This window comes from Natator depressus, chromosome 7, assembly GCF_965152275.1.
Source record: "Natator depressus isolate rNatDep1 chromosome 7, rNatDep2.hap1, whole genome shotgun sequence".
Lineage (NCBI taxonomy): Eukaryota > Metazoa > Chordata > Testudines > Cheloniidae > Natator > Natator depressus.
This window is the reverse complement of record NC_134240.1, coordinates 22576189-22596330: the sequence shown is the minus strand read 5'-3', so window position 1 is coordinate 22596330 and position 20142 is coordinate 22576189. Positions and strand designations below refer to the sequence as shown.

The window sequence follows — 20142 nt, the reverse complement described above, 5'->3', positions numbered from 1 at the left end:
TTCTCTGTAGTAACTCAGATCCCACCCCATCTAACACCCCACCTGCTGGTTCTCATTCAATGGCCCAATGCTGTTGTCTTTGGATCACGAACACTCCAGAAGAATGTTCAAAAACCATGCAACTGTTTGTATTTTTAAAAACACACATAAAACATTTTTATATTAAACTTTGTGTGTCTGTCTGTCTGTTCACACACAGAACACACCAAGTCTAAATTATCTGACTGTTCCACTTTAAGTCAGGCGTTTCTAACACGCAGAGAACGCATGAGCCACCACTGTAACCCACTAGCTCTCTGATTACAGGGACTTTGAAACATGCTCCTCAGTGCTCTGCTATTGTTGCTGTCACTCAATAAAGCCTTGCTGCCAGGGTTCCCACTACTATAATGTACACTTGTTCACTGTTCAGACATGGAGTACTACAGAAGTTGCCCCACAGGGATTCTCCATGTGAAAGACCTATTCAGCTAACAGCTGTGCATAGAACTACTCAGGGTTCCCCCCCCCCCACAATTAGTTTCTGAGTGCCACAGGTGTCCCATTGGTGGAATGTCCATTGTCATGATCTCCCCTCCCACTCCAAAAGAAAAAACAAACATAATGAAGAGAAGCAGCCATTAAAGGGGAGCTCACCAAATTCATAGACCTTTTTACACTTGATCTCCAAATCCTCGATGAGATCCTGAAGCCGACACTGCTTGGCTAGTCTCTTGCAATCATTCACATATTCTACATCAATGTCTAGACGACCTGCCAAAGAGAAACACCAAAATTCTATCAGATAGTTCCTTGACCTCGCACCAGTCACCATTTACTTACTTAGGCGTAAAAATGGCTGATCTATAGACAAAGGGACTGGATGGACTGAAGGACTGCTAATGGGCTATGCAGTCTCACTTCTAGATCACTGGTATAAATCTAGCTCAGGTAAGCAAGTATCATTACAGCAGTGCAAATTACTATCTGTTGGCTGCTGAGTGGCTGAACCAAATTTGGTGAATATCAGCTCAGTTTCTCAGTAGCCCACACTGCAGCTGGACCCCCACTTGGCAGTCTCAGCAAAGAGGCCAAAGACTGAATGGCTCTTGGAGACAAAATTTCATTTTCTCTGGAAGAACAGAGATGAGGGGCAGGGTGGTAGAAGCTTACATTGCTGCTGCCATCATGTTTTGGTGTGAGAAAGGACTTCGGTCTCAATCTTTCAGAAGCACCAAATTTACTAAAGAGCATTTTAAAGAGTGCACTGGGGAAAGATAACCCTAAAGAGATAAGCAGTTACTGTTTTCTGGTGAAGAAACTCAGATGCCTTAGTAACGTTTCCCTTACAGTACACGTTGGAAGTTTAACTTAGGGCACCACCTTATGGTCTGAGGGAATATTGCACTTGCATTCCCTCCTAGAATACAAAATACTTGGTTAATACTGGCTGAAGGTTTAAGAACAACTTCTGCTGGAATGACATAACAAGTTGTAGTCAAACCATTCAGCAATCAGGGCTGCCAATTTCAAAATGCTCACAAGTCAGTGTACACAGGGAATATGGCCACTGCTCAGCTTAGGAGATCATTTGCTTAGATGGCACACATATTTTTGAAAAGAAAAGGAGTCCTTGTGGCAAGTACTTCTTTTCTTTTACGGATACAGACTAACACGGCTGCTACTCTGAAACACATATTTTTATTATCCTAGAGAAGGTACATTTCCCACATCTGTCCACTCAACCAAATTTGATTTTTATTGACTCCCCCAGTTACTGGCAGAACCACAAATATGCATTTACAACCAGCTTTCAACAACAACATGGAATTGCTCATACTCCTCATATCTGCCAGATGACACAGAGATTGTGTTTAAGCCATGATTACCCACCCACCCAAACAAGCTTGTCGAGAAGTCTCTGCCACCCAAACAGTGCCATGGCAAAGAGGTGCTGACTACTGCATTCCAACATGCATGCACATGTCAAGCAGCAGCAACATACCTGTGTAAAGATACTGCAGGAGGGAGCCAAAGGCCGCTGGGTTGATCTAAAATAAGACATGAAAAGGTCACCTATATAAAGCACACACATTTATCCAAGGAGCTTGAAATGTCCATATGGATATACATGACCTAACTAAAGTGATAGCACATTACACACTAAGGTAAAGGTCAGGGGGTTACGTTCAAGGAAAGGACTCTAGAATGCAAGGGAGGTAAGTGAGGATGCCTCCTCTGTGGAAACTCCAACTAGTACAATAATAGCATTTTGATTACACACACCATTCCCCTGCTCCTTCACATAACTAGTATTCCCACTCTATCCAGCTTACAGAGATCTGTAAATATATTAACTTTTTGATTTACACACCCCCACCTCGTGTTACACATCAGAGAATGAGGTTTGTTCCAGGGAAAGGCACAGAATCTGTGCCTGCAGAGTTGGCAGGTAACAGAGACATTGCAGTTCACATCTAAGAAGGCAACTGCAGTAGAAGCACTATCACAACAGGTCATGCATGGGTCCCCACCACTTCCAACCCTCCTAGTTAAAGAGGAACCCAAGTTACAGCCTAAAGAGCAACACAGATGGAAGGTGATGAAAACTAGGGTTGTCTTGAGAAACAGGAAGGATGTTCGCAACAGGAGAGAATCTGAGGTTTCCGACAGACAGCCAAACCACAGAAACATACGCAGGAGAGTGCTGGTAACGGACAAGCAAAATCCACTTATGGCCTATTTAGTTCTTAGCCTCTCTGCTGAGGCAACAAGTGGGAGCCAATTAGTGCCAATTACAGTGGTGATTTCTGTGGTGTGGACCACCTGTCTACTGGGAATTAGACAAAGGCTCAACTCGTTTCACATAAGGGTCACCAAACAGCTGGTAACAGCTCTTTTACTACTGACCTGAGCTGAATTTGAACCAATGCCAGAGGTCAAATGAGAGGAATCTGACAGCATACAACCCACAGCTTTCAATGTATCAGAGTAAGAAGCCATTTTAGTGCATAAAGTGTTCCATCTTCCTCTGAGTTCTGGAACTGTTCTGGGTTATGGAAGGTGTCAGCTATGGACATTACCCCTGGAACTGCCTTTTCAGCCTCACTTTCCTTGGAGAGAAAATATCTAAGACGTGGGGGGGAAAAACCTGAAGCGTGGTTCTCCTCACCAGTGGGTGCTTTAATGCGATCATGTTCTTCCCTTTCCACTTGGTCTCAAACATTTCTGCAAAGTATACGCTGCGGGCACTAAGGATGCAGCGGTGGGCACAGAAGGATTTCCCATGGACAATGAAGACAATGTCGCTTTGGTAACCCTGTTCCAGAAGCCTGGAAGAAAAAAAGAAAGAGGGGAAGATAAAATTGGCTGCACAGAATGAGGAAGGAGAATACAGAGAAAAGTGAAGGAGAAGAAGGAAGCTTTCACACACTGGGGAAAATGGCAATTTGTGAACATCTTGCTCCTTAAGGAGACACTGTCAAGATAAAGAGTGTTGCAGTTTTTCTTCAGTACTTATATAGCCCTCATCATAGAATCTAAGTGCCTCACAATCTAAAATGCATTATCCATACAACATCCCCATGAGGAAGGCATTATCCCCATTACAGATGGGGAACTGAGACACAGAGAGGCAAAGAGGCTTGCCAAGGCCACACAGGACTCCAACCATGGTACTGTCTTTCCTACTGATATCTCACCTAAGTACAAATGAAAGATTTTAGAAATGATGAATTAATTTACTTTTCAGCATTACTGCCATGTGTTACAATTTTAACTTTAGCTCCATTTGAAAAATGAACGTGGAACATAGCCAGTTTCACCCTGGTTCTGGTGAATTAGCTCAATAATGCAACATCTGAGATGTTTAAATCAACTTTTCAAAATTGTACTTACCTGGGGAGAGTAATTTTTTGCAAAAACAAGCAAGCTATTTTTTCTGGTTTCCCTGCAGGGTTAAAAATGGAAACTAAGGGGAAATTCCAAGCTCCCAATGGGTCTCATTTGCTTCCAGATTTGGAAGGTACAGACTTTAAAATATGATTTTTTTAAAAAAAAGTCTATTAAAAATCTATTTTAGATCAGTTTTAGACAGACTCATGGCTCCTTTGAGCCCCGTGTAATTGGATTCATGGTAACTAAAGTAACAATATATAGAGACTCATTAAAAGATTTTAAGATTCTTGTACATTCTTTTTATGTTCTGTAAAGTAAATGGCATACAGTGAACACATGACAGTGCAGTCTGAATGTCTTATCAGCTGTTTGGGATGCGCGGCTCACTTGTGGATTGCCCATTCCCCCATGAATGTGACCACCCCAAGCTCATGCTGACAAAGCCTGTATTCAACACTTCATTATAATGCATTCCCTAAGCTTTTTGTATTTAGAGAAATGGGAGCACACAAGGTGCACTAGGGAACTTTAAGGGTGTAGCTGCAGCGTCCACACAGACACTTAGGCTACATCTACACTATGAGCTGGGGGAGTGATTCCCAGAGTGCGTAGACATACTTGTGCTTGCTCTAATGTGAGCCAGCACACTAAAAAAAGGTGTACAGCTGCAGTAGCACAGACAGTGGTGAGCAGTGGCACTCTGAGTACTCACCCTTCTGAACCCCATGGGTACGTACTCAGCACAGCTAGCCTGTGAAACTGCTCCCCATGCTTCTCCAGCTATGCTATTATTTTTAGCACACCAGAGCTTGCTGAGAGCTAGCATGGGTATGTCTATGGGAGCTGGGAACCACACCCCCTAGCTCCACGGTGGGGATATAGCCTTAGCGCACAGCATGCTACAGTGGGAAAAATGTGCATCCCAGCTTGTCATGAACTAAGCGTTTGTATAGACAAGCCTTAAGCGTTTCCATTCTAATGGGCCTTTTTCAGGTGCTTAGAACCTTCTCTTATCTTTGAAGCTGAAGTTTTCCCCATGTTTCCTCTCAGTCCAAGAGCTATATTTTTGGAAGACTCAGCTAGGACAATTCTATCATTTTTTAATACAAAAGAGAGTGGGGAAAATCCCACACATTTGCCATTCTAAAACAATCTATAATTTGTTTGTTTGAAAATTTAGGCCAATATTTTCAAAAAATGACTCCTGACTTTGGCAGCCCAACTGGAGACACCTTAAAGGAGCCAGAATTTCAGGAAGTGCTTAGCGCCTTCTCTCTGAAAGTCAGGCTTCTTTAAGAGGCCATAAGTTGGGCACCCCCAAAATAAAGCACTTATAATCACTGCTCACTAGTGAAAATATTGGCCTTATTGCCGCAGCAGGTTAGGGGTGAAACTTAAATTTGTCTGACACGTCGTTCCAATTCACATGTGTGTTTCTTGGCAACCTGATGAAAATGCGTTTTGATTTGGCAGTCAAGGGTTCAAAAGTGTACGCTGCACATGTCATGCTTTTACTATGCTCTCTCAACATTCCACTGGCCCTGCCTGTGTTGTATACGTAACCTGATGGAAGTTTCATTCAACACCCAGATGTATGCGGTAAATGATCCGTTAGTGTATGTTTGAAGCTTTGCCTAATTTGACAAGATATGTAAAAGCATGTATAGAATGAGGCAGGGCTCTGATCAACCTGCAAATGGTTTAAGCCAGAATGACAGATTTAAGTGGCCTAGCTGACATCCAGGCTGGGATTCTGAAATGTGCTGAATAGCTGTCCAATCACCTTACCGCTGCAAGAAGACATCGTAATAATCTCTCTTCATGCACTTCGCTGTGATCTGCTTGTATTCCTTCAACACACGTCGGATGGCATCACTCAAAGCCCCGTACAAACAACGCTCCCCATCAAAAGTGTTTGCTTCACATTTTGCACCTGCAAAATGGCAACAGGTGTAACACTGCAAGACAGACACAGCAAACACACCTCTAAAAGATGGCTCCCTCGCTAAATAGAGGAAATTGTCCTATGGCTGACTATATGATTTACGAGAATCATCATCCCATACAGTACTGGAATTCAATAGCCAAAATTAGGCTCCCCACCCATCCACACTCCAAATTTGACCTCCCACCACTACCACTCCTTCATGAACGAGCCAGGAGATGTTTCATGTATCTTCTGTGACAGAAGGATCTGGGCCTTAGCCCTGGCATAACTCCGTCATTCAAGGAGGAAGAAACTCACTGTGTGAATGGTGCTATTAGCCACAGGATACTTAAAGACCAATTTTCTGCTTTACACAGAAAGCAAGGAACCCTTTTTAAAGGTGAACAGCAAAAGTTTTGCTAAAAAAAGAGAATTAGAAGGAAATTTATTAGATTTCAAGAGAAATTAATAAGCTGTTTAAGTGCGTTAAATGCAGCATTAATAACAAATCATCTCTCTGAGATCTTGAACTGCAAGTGCCCTGGTTTGTCTGCCAGAATGAGGGATGTCACGGGTGCCTTAGAACTGAACGGACAGTCACTCACTCTGGCACAGAAAGCAGGAAGTTTGAAGGGTGTTTTGAAGAAAAGCTTTTGTGGTTGAATTTTGGGCTTGTCCATACTACCCGCCGGATCGGCGGGCAGTGATCGATCTAGCGGGGGTCGATTTGTTGCGTTTAGTATAGACACGATAAATCGACTGCTGAGTGCTCTCCCGTCGACTCCAGTACTCCACCAGAACAAGGAGCGCAAGCAGAGTTGATGGGAGAGCGTCAGCTGTCGACTTACCGCAGTGAAGACACTGCAGTAAGTAGATCTAAGTATGTCAACTTCAGCTACACTATTCACGTAGCTGAAGTTTCGCATCTTAGATCGACCCCGCGCGGTAGTGTAGACAAGCCCACAGACTCACAGACTTTAAGGTCAGAAGGGACCATCTTGATCATTTATTCTGACTTCCTGCGCATTGCAAGCCACAGAACTTCACCCATTCCTGAAATGGGCCCCTAACCTCCGGCTGAAATCCTCAAATCACGATTTAAAGACTTCAAGTTACAGAGAATTCGCCATTTACACTAGTTTAAACCTGCAAGTGACCCGTGCCCCATGCTGCAGAGAAAGGCAAAAAAAACCAAACAAACCTCAGGGTCTCTGCCAATCTGACCTGGGGAAAAATTCCTTCCCAAACCCAACTATGGCAATCAGTTAGACTCTGAGCATGTGGCCAAGACCCACCAGGCAGATACCTGGGAAAGAATTCTCTGTAGTTACTCAGAGCCCTCCCCATCTAGTGTCCCATCTCCAGCAGTTGGGGATTTTTGCTACTGGCAGTCACCGATGGGCCACATGCCATCATAGGCAGTCCCATCATACCACCCCCTCCATAAACTTATCAAGCTCAGTCTTAAAGCCGGTTAGGTTTTTTGCCTCCCACTGCTCCCCTTGGAAGGCTGTTCCAGAACTTCACACCTCTGATGATTAGAAACCTTCATTTAATTTCGAGCCTAAACTTGATGGACAGTTTACAGCCATTTGTTCTTGTGTCCACACTGGCGCTTAACTTAAGTAACTCCTCTCCCTCCCTAGTATTTATCCCTCTGATGTGTTTATAAAGAGCAATCATATCTCCCCTCAGCCTTCTTTTCGTTAGGTTAAACAAGCCAAGCTCTCTGAGACTCCTCTCATAAAGTAGGTTTTCCATTCTTCTGATCATCCTTCTCTGCACCAGTTCCAGTTTAAATTCATCTTTCTTAAACAGGAGAGACCAGAATTGCACACAGTATTCCAGATGAGGTCTCACCAGTGCCTTGTATAATGGAACTAACACTTCCCTGTCTCCACTGGAAATACCTTGCCTGATGAATCCTAGGACTGCATTAGCCTTTTTCATGGCTGCACCAGATTGATGGCTCATAGTTATCTTGTGATCAACCAATACAGCCAGGTCTTTCTCCTACTATGACATTTCTAACTGATCAGTCCCCAGCTTATAGCAAAAATTCTTGTTGTTAATCCCTAAATGCATGACCTTGCACTTTGTACTATTAATTTTCACCCCATTTCTATCATTCCAGTTTACATGGTCATCCAGATCTTCTTGTATGATATCCTAGTCCTCCTCTGTATTGGCAATACATCCCAACATTTTATAAGCACACACTCACTTTTTGTGCCAAAATCATTAATAAAAATGTTAAATAAAATTTAGTCCCAAGACGAATCCCTGAGGAACTCCACTAGTAACCTCCCTCCAGTCTGACAGTTCACCTTTCAGTATGAACTCTCTTCTTTAACCAGTTCCTTATCCACCTTTTAATTCTCATATTAATCTCCACCTTCTCCAATTTAACTAATAATTTCCCACGTAGAACTGTATCATTTGCCTTACTGACATCCAGGAGGATTAAATCTACTGCATTTTCTTTGTCTAAAAAAAATCCGTTATCTTCTCAGAGAAGGAGATCAGGTGGGTCTGGCACAATCTACCTTTTGTAAAAGCACATTGTATTTTATCCCAATTACCATTCACCTCTATGTCCTTAACTACTTTCTCTTTCAAAATTTGTTCTAAGACCTGGCATACAATTGAGGTCAAACTACAGGCCTGTAGTTTCTTGGATCGCTTTTTTCCCCCTTTCTTAAAAACAGGAACTATATTAGTAATTCTCCAGTCATAGGGTACAACCCCCGAATTTACAGATTCATTAAAAATCCTAGCGATTGGGCTTGCAACTTCATGTGCCAGTTCCTTTAATATTCTTGGATGGAGATTATCTGGGCCCCTTGATTTAGTCCCATTAAATTCTTTGAGTTTGACTTCCACCTCGGATGTGGTAATTTCTACCTCCATATCTTCTTTGCCATTAGCCACCCTGCCACTACCCTTAAGCTCTTCATTAGCCTCATTAAAAACTAAGGCAAACTATTTGTTTAGGTGTTGGGTCAAACGTAGATAATCTTTAATCTCCACCACATCCTCAATATTTAGTGGTCCCACTTCTTCTTTTCTCATGTTCTTCTTATTTATAGAACCTTTTACTATTGGTTTTAATTCCCTTTGCAAGGTCAAACTCTGCTTGGCTTTTGGCAGGTCTCATTTTATCCCTACACTTTCTGACCTCTAAGAGGTAGCTTTCCTTGCTGATCCCTCTCATCTTCCATTCCTTGTAGGCTTTCTGCTTTCTCTTAAATCACCTGTTCGAGATGCTTGCTCATCCAGATTGGTCTGCAACCCTTCCCTATGAATTTTTTCCCCCCTGCTTGGGATGCAGGCTTCAGATAGCTTCTGCCTTTACGTACTGTGTATGGAGCTAGACTTAAAAAAAAATGAGTAGAAGGCCACAAAGGAAGAGAAGGAAAAAGCTCACCCAGGTGATTCATTGACTAAGGTGCAGTTCTGACATCATAACAGCACTACACTCCTGCAAAAGTCTGTTGTAACTGTAGGCAGCCCTCAGAGCCTCTAACTCACCAACTTCATGTGGTGAACTTACTGCCACCAGGGAAAGAAAACAAAACAAAACAAAAAACACCTTCCCTGTAGGAAGCCCAAGAGGTAAGTGGCCTGTAAAGGGGACATTAGTAAGTTCAGCCTGACTGTGCAGTCCCACAACAGTCAAGGTTTTTTAACCATAGGTTTGATTATATTATGATATGGCTCTGCAGGCAACAGTTAAAGGGATACAGACTTCTACACACATCAGCAGCAAATGATAAATGGAAGGCTAGAAATGGGACAGATACTCAAAGAGAACAGCATAATCTCAACACTCTCTCTTACCACTGGCTAGAAGATAGGATACAAGCTCCTCGTGTCCACAGAGACAAGCATAGTATCTGTTAATTAACACAAAAAGAAAGTCAGAATTACAACAAGTGAAACCTTTGTTGCTTTGAGAGTGTATCACAATGCCTCAAGAGGCTCCTGTTTTCTCCAACAGGCCCCACACTGCACTAACCTGTCCTTCCATCAGTGGTGGGGTGCTTATGGCTCCTTCTGGGGCTAAACAATGGTCCTCTCTTGGAGTTTAAGGAGATTGCTCAGGAATGACCCAAGGTGCCCCCTCCATATAAAGAGGATAGGCAGGTTCTGCCTTCTGTTGTCAGCACACTCAGGTCCTCTTGGCCTGCCAGGGGACCTCAGGGTCCAAACCCTGACTCAGCCCCTCGGTTGCCAAACTTGATTCATTAGTTTATTTCATGTGCACCCAGCAATTCCATGCCCTGCTGCCCCAAGCTCACTCCTGCTTCTTCAGCAGGCACATTCATTATTGCACACTTAGAATGCTGTAGGCTCAACCCCATATGTCAGATGTACAGTAAACCAATGTTCCCAATTCCCTTTTAGGATGGATTTATTTTCCTTTTGGCATCTTTCCACAACCCAAGTATTTTATGCTTCTCTTGCACCTTTCAGTTGAAGATCTCAAACTGCACTATAAATATCAATTAAGACTATAACCCCTCAATGTAGTAGGTATTATCCCTCTTTTACAGGCAGATAAAACTGGCCTATAGACTGAAATACATGAGAACATTTATATAGGTGTTTTGAACTATCCAAAAAGCTATTGAAGAGATCTCCGTCTCTATTCAGTTCTACAGATCTTACAGTCATTTTAGAACCCTATTGGTGGTTTGGTCCCTATTGAATTCTAGAGGACTTTTCCATCAGGAAAGCAAGAGACACAGGAAGTGACTTACCGAAGGTCACACAGCAAGTCAGTAACAGAGCTGGAAATTAAACTCCTAAGTCTTGACTCCTAATTCCCAATTATCACTAGACTATGCACTCCCACTATTTCACCCATGCTTATCTCTACATCATCTTCTATGCCCTGTCTACCATGCCTCTGCTCTTCTCCTTGGAATCCCTCTGCAAACACACTTCTGCCAGGAGGCCTGTAAATCTTCATCCTGCTTTCAGAAAAGCATCCAAAAATAGTCCTAAACAGTCATGGAACAAGACACATGCTTAGCCTCAACTCGCTTTCATTCTTACTGCATCCCATCTCCCTTCCTTTGTCTATATGTTGCCTATTTGGATTGTAAACTTTCAGGGACTCATGTTTATTACGGGAGTGCCTGGAGACCAGCTGAGATCATGAGCCTCACACACTTTTGGCACTCAAACACCACCACCTCCTTAATCTTTACTGCTTAATTTTTGTACAAGCCTTCTGGAAGATATTCAGTCTTCAGAACACATTGCAGATGTTTCAAGGCACTTTGGAATCAGCATATTATGTGCACAGAGCTCCCACCAGACTTCAATAGTGAACATGGGATTCTTCACTGCCTGTCCCACACTGTTATGCAGAGTTCCTGTACACCTCTAAATCAGTCACCACACCACACTCCAGAGGGGGAGGCAGTGATCCATTGTCTGCCTTGGGATTCTTCTGGCATTTCCATAGCACGTCCCATTCAGATTATTATATCCACTACCTCAGTGGCTAGACAAGGGGGCACCTGGCTGCACAAAATGCACAAAAGGGCGAATAAAATATTCAGCAGAGCATCCAACCAGGCATGATTCCTAGAGATTTCATATATGTAATTTCCCACCTTCCCCACGCAAATACCTCACACTGGAGCTTTGTAACACTTACAAAGGGGTACTGTCCCATTTATCCCGAACATTTATTTCCACATCTCTCTGTTCAAGAAGATATCTGAAAGAGAAGAAAGAAAAAGTCATAAGTTATAACTTCTTCTAGACACTTCTTATGTCACATTTTACCCTCTAGAAGATGTAGCTTTGGGTTTGTACAGTAATAAATATCAAAACGTTCCCTGGATTCTTTAACTTCCAACTGGGCAACCACCAGAGATGGTTAGAAAGGATTTCAACAACCCACTTGAGGGACAGCAGCTGTACCAATGCAGTCTGTCTCAATGATACTGCATTGTGGTGTCAGTGCCGGCTCTGACCTGAAGTTCTGGTGATGGACTCAAATCCACAACCTTCTGAGCCTAAGGTGACAAATCACTGACCAAGCCAGATCATTTAAAAAACCACCTCCAAGTTCTTCTGCAACAGTTGTTGCTGAGCAATTACTTATAACTGACCACACACACACAAAAATATCTTAAAACATAACATAGCCAAAACAGAATTTATTTTCTTCCTGCCCACTTCCAGACTTCTCTACTACAGTTGACAACAATACCATCCTCCCCATCACTAAGGATTATAATTGACTCCTCTCTCTCTTGCCCCACACATCCAGGCCATAGCCAAATCCCACCACTTCTTGCTCCTCGGCATCTCCAAGAGCTGTCCTTTTCTTTCCATCCCCACAGACACATCTCCTATTCAGTGTCTCATTATAGCCTGCCCCGACTATGTCAACATCTTCCTCTCTGACCTTCTGAGCACACACTGGCCACCTTCAGTCTATACAAAACATTCAGGTCATTTTCCTGGCCCATCACTTTGATCACATCACTCCTCTCTTTGATTCCTTCCATCTGCTACTGCACCAAAATGTTGATTCCTCTAACCACCTTCAAACCTCTACATAACTCTGCCCTTCACTACTTAGCCACTGTTGTAAAGCTTTACATTACCTCCTCACCCCCTCCACTCTGCCAGCATTACCAGCCTGGTCCATTTCTCCCACAATTGCCTCCAGGCCTTCTTTCATGCAGTCCCTGAGCCTGGTACAATTTCCAAGAGCTCATCTGTAAGACCCCACCACTGTCCACAATTAAGTCTCTCAAAGATCCACTTCTGCTGCACTGCTCACAGTAAACTGTACTAACTTGTATACGAACAGCCTATTCTTGTTCCCCTAACCTCTGTCTATTTGCCTGTTTCTCCTTAGATTGTGTGCTCCTCAGAGCAGAGGTCACCCTTCTGGAGCATTTGGAAAGTACCTACCACATCATGGGTACTCTCACAAATAAACAATAAAGTTGGACTGAAAGACATGAAACAAAATTATGGACTCAACTCATAATCAGTGCTGTTACAATCTATAACAAAGTGTGGACCTATGGAATATAGTATCTGATTTATCATTAGAGTGAGCAAGGAAGGCAAAGCATCGCAAGAGCTGATAACAGTACAGAACGCTTCTTTTGCTCTCCAACTGAGCCTGGCTCTTAAATTAATGTATCCTCTTCTAGTCTTGTCTAAGGCTGAACAGTAGGGTGAACTGATTAAAACAGTTAGCACAGGGTACTGTACTGTGCTTGCATTTACTGCAAATGTAACTGTGTTTCATGTACAAGGGAGCAGATTTACTTTCAGAACTAAATTAACTGACTTTAATACTGCTTGCTATAGATATCACAGACTCTTCTCCATCCCAAATGTTTCTGTTGGGGATTAAAAGGCCTGTTCTTTCTTTTACAAGCGTAACGCCTGATTTAATAATAACATGGTTCTTCTCACGAGATTAATAAATTATCCATTATTTATATTACAGCAGCACCTAGAGGCCCCAACTGAGACCAGCACTCCATTGTGTTAAGCACTATACCACTGGTTCCCAAACTTGTTCCGCCGCTTGTGCGGAGAAAGCCCCTGCCAGGCCGGGCCGGTTTGTTTACCCACCGCGTCCGCAGGTTCGGCCGAGCGTGGCTCCCACTGGCAGTAGTTCACTACTCCAGGCCCATGGGAGCTGCTGGAAGTGGCGCGGGCTGAGGGACGTACTGGCTGCCGTGTCCAGCAGCCCCCATGGGCCTGAAGCAGCAAACCGCGGCCACTGGGAGCCGCGATCGGCCGAACCTGCGGACGCGGCAGGTAAACAAACCAGCCTGGCCCGCCAGGGGCTTTCCCTGCACAAGCAGCAGAACAAGTTTGGGAACCACTGCACTATACATACACAAAGTGGGAGACAATTCCTGCCCCAAAGAGCTTACAATCAAAATACACGAGACAAGGGGAAACTGGAGGGGAAACTGAGGCACAGAGTAATATAGTGCCTGGCCCAAGGTCTCCCAGCTGGTCAGCGGCAGAGCCAGGAAAAGAATATTGGTCTGCTAACGAGTTCTGGGTCCCCTGCCTAGATCATGCTGTTTCACTACAGGAGAACAGACTCAAGCAATTTTCCCCCGGGTCAGATTGGCAGAGACTCTGGAGAGGTGACTTGCCTTCCTCTGAAGCATAGGGCATGGGTCACTTGCAGATTTGAACTAGAGTAAATGGTGGATTCTCTGTAACTTGAAATCTTTAAATCGTGATTTGAGGATTTCAGTAACTCAGCCAGAGGTTCTAGGTCTATTACAGGAGTGGGTGGGTGAGGGTCTGTGGCCTGCAATGTGCAGGAGGTCAGACTAGATCACCACAATGGTCCCTTCTGACCCTAAAGTCCATAATTTTGAATTTAACATTCCAATGCTTCACAGAGTTACTCATACCATCAGCAAAGTAAATATTCAGCCTTTTCTTTAGATAATGGGACTGTGTTATTGATCATCATGGAGATATCCTAATAATCATTTTCCAACATTGCAGTGAATTATATTTGCACTGGTATGAAATTATTCTAGAGAGGGACCAGCTGGAGAGAAAAAGAGGGCTAGTAGAAACAGCTGCCATATAGATTGGTTGCTTGTGAATGATGCACACAAGGACCGGTTGATGTGAGCAGATGCTTGATCTTTAAAGAAATATATCAAACTAAAGCAAAGCCAAACACATTAGGGTAGAAAAATGCAGTACACCCAACAACTTGGGAAAAACATGTTTATAATTTTAAAAAGTGACTTTCCCCTTTGTATCCATCTCTCTCTTGGTATTCTGACTGCTATCTAAAGTCATCAGCTGTTTCAGACCATAAGGTCTATCTGATATCCAGGGCTAGACAAACTAAGAATTCTCATAAATACTAGTTCCCATACTCTCCTGACCACAGATCCAGTCAGGAAGCAACAAGGTATTGGTATATTACAAAAGTCAGATTATTAAATTTAAGCAGCCCAATTAAATGAGCATTCAGTAATAAAGGAGAAAGAACACATTTCTTAGTATCCTCTTACAAAATTCCAGGTCCATTTTAGAGTTATCTAATTAAAGCAAAACTGTCTATTAAAATAGAGAGGTGTAGAGAGAAATTCACACATGCTCGTGGTAACAAACTTTACTGTTACATGGAAACTATCCCAGGGCACATTTTGTAAAGGAAGCACAACTCTGGTTCTAGCTAGCAGGGATAACACTGTTACAGATGCAAGGAACTCCTTAGAAAAGAGAACATAATCACAAGAAGGAGTTGTTCTATTTACACATCCATGCTTCTTTGTTGTGCATGTGAATATTTCTGGATTAATATTTTGTGACAGATCTATTTAATTAGAATCTTCTTTAGCACCTCTCATCAGATTTCAAACAGTTAATTCCTCAAAACCAGTGGAAACTAAGCAAGTTATTAGCCCATACAGATAGGTAAGACAGACACAGAGTGTACATCTATACTGAGATGAAAAACCTGCAGCATGGAGTCTCAGGTCTACATTACAATTAAAAACACATGGCTGGCCCGTGCGGGATCACAAGGCTCTGGCTGTAGGATTGTTTGTGATCCAGATGTTCAGGCTCGGGCTGCAGACGGGGTGCTAGGACTCTGCAAGGTGGGAGGGTCCCATAGCAGGGGCTGCAGCCCAGTCTGAGCCCGAACATCTGCGCTACAATTAAATAGCCCCACAGCCCAAGCCAGCTAGCACAGGCCAGCCGCAGTGTTTTTAATTGCAGTGTAGACATACCCTGAGAGCCTGGGTCAGCTGACTCAGGTTCAGGGGGCTCCGGCGGTGGGGCTAAAAATAGCAGTATAGACATTCAGGCTCGGGCTGGAGCCCAGGCTGAGAGACCCACCCCCTCATGGGGTCTCTCAGCCTGTGCTCCAGCCTGACCCCAAACACGTACATTGCAATTTACAGCCCCGCAGCCCAAACCCTGTGAGCCTGACTCGGCTGACCCGGGCCAGCTGCAACCCTGCTACTGGTCTTTTATTGCAGTGGAGACTAGGGTGACCAGACAGCAAATATAAAAAAATCAGGACAGGGGGTGGGGGGTAATAGGTGCCTATATAAGAAAAAGCCCCCAAAATCGGGACTGTCCCTATAAAATCGGGACATCTGGTCACCCTAGTGGAGACATATCCAAAGGGATTAGGTGTCTTGTCCAAGATCATGCAGTGAGTCAGTATCAGACCTGGGATAAGTATTCACAAGTCCCTCTGCCTACCCATTGTACCTCAGAGACAGTGTGGGACTAGGAGCCATGATTCTTGGGTACTAACCCCAGCTGTACAACTGAATCACTAGGTGACCCTGGGCAAGGTATTCAACCTTTCTGCGCCTCAGTTCCTGAGCTGTGAAAGGAAAGTGTTGATGCTGACTCCTGCCCAGGATGTGTTGAAGTTAATGCACATAAAGCATTTTGAAAGGATAAAGCATTATAGAAATGCCTACTAATATACCACTGCCTCAGCTCAGCCACCTCCTACGCCCCGTGCAATGCTCCCACCTCTCTGAACCCCAGCCTATTCCCAGAGGCACAGGGAGCGGATACTGGTGTTACGGAATGGTGAAAGGTCACAGAACAAGAGTGTGCCACACACCCACCCCCTCTCGACTCTATAGGTGGGGGAGGTGCCCACAGGTATCCCATGAGATACCTGAGAACTTACTGGGTGTGGCAAGAAGGACTGCTCTCTCCTGGCCCCTTTCCAGCCGTCGTTGCCGCCAATGATCCCAGCTCCCTATTGCTCTTTGCAATCCCTACCTTCCATTTTCTGCTACCCCTCCCCACTTCTTTCTCTATGACCCCCCCCGGCCTGGCCACCCCGTATCCTCTCCCCCCATTCACCTTCAGCTCCAACTTCTGCCCCTCTCCCTGTGCCCCCAAGGCCTAGCCTGTATCCCCCATGCCCTGGCCCATACTCCTCTCCCTGTGTCTCTGTGCCCTGACCCATAACTCTCTCCCTATGACCCCATGCCCTAGCCTCTATCCCATGGGCCCCTCTCCCTGTGCCCCCATAACCTGGCCTGTATGCCCCATACCCCTCTCCTTGTGCCCCAAAACCAGGCCTGTAGGCCCTGGGTCCCTCTCCCTGGGCCCCCACGGCCTGGCCCGGCCCCTCGCCCTGGGCCCCCATGGCCTGGCCTGTATCCTAGTCCCAGCCCCCCGCTCCCTGCACCCCCTTTTCCCAGCCTACTCCCCACACGCGCCCGGGCCCTGCCCAGACTCACCGCACTCGGCTCACGTCCCCCTTCTTGCAGCTGGTGAAGAGGTCGCTGGTGTCCATGGCCGGGGCGAGGGCCGGCGGCGCCGCATTGGCTCTGCCTGGGCGGCCGAGCCGGGGCCGGAGACGGGACGGGCCGAGGCAGGCGAGCGGCGGCGGATGTAAACACTGCGGCGGGCGGAGGCGCGCTGACACCGCGAAGCCCGGCCCCGCTCCCCGCTCCCCGCCCCCGTCCCCGTCCCGCCCCGGCGCTCGGGAGGAGCGAGGAGTCCGGGGCGGGCGGTTCCAGAACGAAGGCGGCGGGGGGGGGGGGAGGGGCACCGAAGCTGCTCTAGAACATAGCCGCGGGGGGCCCCTCCCGTTTGTTCTAGACCGTGTGGGGGCTGCAGTGAGCTCTAGAATGGGGTGGGGGCGTTCTGCTCCATCTAGTGCCCCATGGGAGAGGGCATTGCTCTGGAACGCTTTATGTGGTGCTGGATCTAAAACACCATACCCTGCGTGGCTTCAGGCTGCTGTAAAGAACCACAGATGTTCTAGAAAATGGGGGCTTGGGTGGGTCTGCTCTAGTCCATGACGTGGTGTCTAGAACATGCTCTAGATTGGAACACTGAGCATCTGGGCTCTACTCGACTTCCACACAGTTGTCTGCTCAGTGGTCTAGAATATGCCACACAGGCAGGCCAGGCAACATTCTAGATAGGGGTTCTGTGTAAATGCTCAAGAACATGATGTTCCCAAAAGGCTCAATACAGTTTTCTCATGTGCTGTGCTCCTACAAGGCATATAGCTGCAGTCTATATAAACCACAGCTATCCTGCTTCATTCGAAGTTGATCTTTCAGTACTCGAGATCTGACTTTGCTTGTACTCTCTTTAACTGCACCAGTATAGTTAAAGCAGTACAACTCCCCCTAGTGTGGACAAAGTTATGTCAGTGTAAAAGTGCTTATGTGGGTTTTACTTATTCCAGTATGGGAAGGGGAATAAATTAACCCAGGAGTATGCCTACACTACAGAGACTACACTGGCATAGCTAGGTTCCCAGAGCTATGCCAGAATAATCCTGTAGTGTAGACGCAGCCTACAAAGACAGAAGGGGTGGGTTTTTCCTTAAGTGTAGGAACACTATCTCCCCGAGCTACTGTAACTACATCAACAGAAGCATTCTTCCATCAACATAGCTATATCTACACTGGGGGTTAGGTCAACATAGCTTCAGCTCTAGGGGTGTGTGTATTTTTCACACCCCTGACTGGCATTGCTATGTCAACCTAACTTGTAAGTGTAGACTAAGCCCCAGTATAAGCACATTTATATTGGTGTAACTGTGTCCATGCTAGAGGTTGTACTGGTTCAACTATTACTCCTGTTGGAATTCTGCGCCACTGCATGTGCACATAATTAATGAGCCGCACATATTCTTAATTTTTTTCCCCAGAAAAAAGCTTCTGCTGGAAGGTTGCTGATGTTCTACCTTTTGCCCACCAGCGGGAGTTGTGGTGCTAGAACAGAGCAGCCTCCCCCCATCAGCTCCAGCAGAAAATAACTTTGGCTGGAAAGTTGCTGCAATGCTGCCTTTTGCCCAACAGAGGGCGCTGTGGTGATAGAACAGAGCAGCAGCTCTGGGCCAGCTAGGGAAGAGAAAGAGCCTGTAGTATCTTCTTTACAGTGCCTGTCAGGCCAGGTCAGGAGACAGGGGCTATGGGAAGACAGAGAGTGTGGGTCTGCTGTGGGGTCAGACAGGGGCTTCTAAGGGCTAGTGGGGGAAGAGAGACTGGGGCAGGGGCTGAATGGGCATGGAGGCACAGGGCCACAGGGGGAGGGAGGTGCAGGGCCACATGGTGATGGGGGATGGGGTGCAGGGCCACATAGGGACAGGTGGGTGGCTGAGTGGGGGCACAGAGACACATGGGGATGGGGGGGGTGCAGGGCTACATGGGGATGGGGGGACTGGGTGTCTGAGTGGGGTTGGAGGGACACGTGGACAGGGGGTAAAGGACACATGGGAGTGCAGGGACACATGGGGACAGGGACAGATGTGCCTGACTGCATGGGAGAGGCTAGGGGTCAGCCAGGGTCTGCATGGGGGAAGCTCCCTAAAAGATCCACCCCGCCCTCCAAAAAAACATGTTCCATACTTTTCCCACCCATACCCAACAACCCTCCAAATTCACACCCAGGCTCCTTCCCAGAAATTACTTCCTTCTACCTCAGCTCCTCCGTTATCCCTGACTCCCCCAAGCGTTTGCACTGCTTCTGAGGGGCACAGGAAATACGGTTCTGTATTGTAGTTTAAATACATTATTACTCAGAGTTCTGTATTAATATGACTAGTAAGAAATCTATTTGTCAAAAAACATTTCCTGAATCTTTTTTGTTTTCTGTATTGTTACAGACATACTTGCTGACAGGTATTTTGAAATAAATGACCAAAAATAATTTCAACTGGTGTGACTATATTGTGTTATTTTGACAAATAAAATATGCAGAATTTTACAGAATTTGAAAATATTGTGTGCAGAATTTTTAATTTTTTTGCACAGAATTCCCCCATGAGTAAACTATATTGGTTAAAAAAATCACACCCCTAGTTGGAAGCTATAGTGGCATAAAATATGTGCCTAGACCAGGCCTTAGTCTCCAGCTTAGCTTTCCCACCGCAGAGCATTTATAGGCTGGCCAGTCTCCCTACATTTTAATTAAAGTCTTTTAGTAAATTCCCTTAATGAACATACACTCATAGAGAAGGCAATTATAGAATTATAAAAATTAGAGACAGATAAGATCTAGGTAATTAGATACAACAGTGTGGGAGCCATATAAACCTGTAGATAGGTTGATCAGTTTATCCATCCCCTGGCCAGTACAGGATCATTCTCTACCGTATACTCTCTAGTGCTTTGTCCTGTCCCATTTTGATGGATCATCCACCACTTCCCCTGTAAAATGCTGTTAGATCTCATTAGTAGACATGTTTCATGATGGTCTATATTTTTCTTTGCTTATTTTCATTCCGTTACTCCTGGTTACAGCCTCTAGGCCTTTCTAAATTATTCCTTTAGCTCCTGGATGTTTTGAGCCTCAGA

At 45.2% G+C, this 20142-nt stretch overlaps 1 protein-coding gene across 1 annotated transcript in view; it reads right to left on the bottom strand.

Moving 5' to 3' along the window:
• The window catches only part of ABTB1 (ankyrin repeat and BTB domain containing 1), a 34300-nt gene extending 17068 nt beyond the window's left edge, over positions 1–17232 (bottom strand). Inside the window, exons 1-7 of the mRNA XM_074957645.1 lie at positions 17065–17232; positions 11475–11537; positions 9644–9699; positions 5665–5809; positions 3152–3311; positions 1985–2030; positions 637–753 (exon numbers count right to left, since the gene is read on the bottom strand). Of these exons, the coding sequence (XP_074813746.1) occupies positions 637–753; positions 1985–2030; positions 3152–3311; positions 5665–5809; positions 9644–9699; positions 11475–11537; positions 17065–17120 (643 nt within the window). The 5' untranslated portion in view covers positions 17121–17232. The remainder of the gene's footprint in view (positions 1–636; positions 754–1984; positions 2031–3151; positions 3312–5664; positions 5810–9643; positions 9700–11474; positions 11538–17064) is intronic.
• Positions 17233–20142: the final 2910 nt, after the last annotated feature.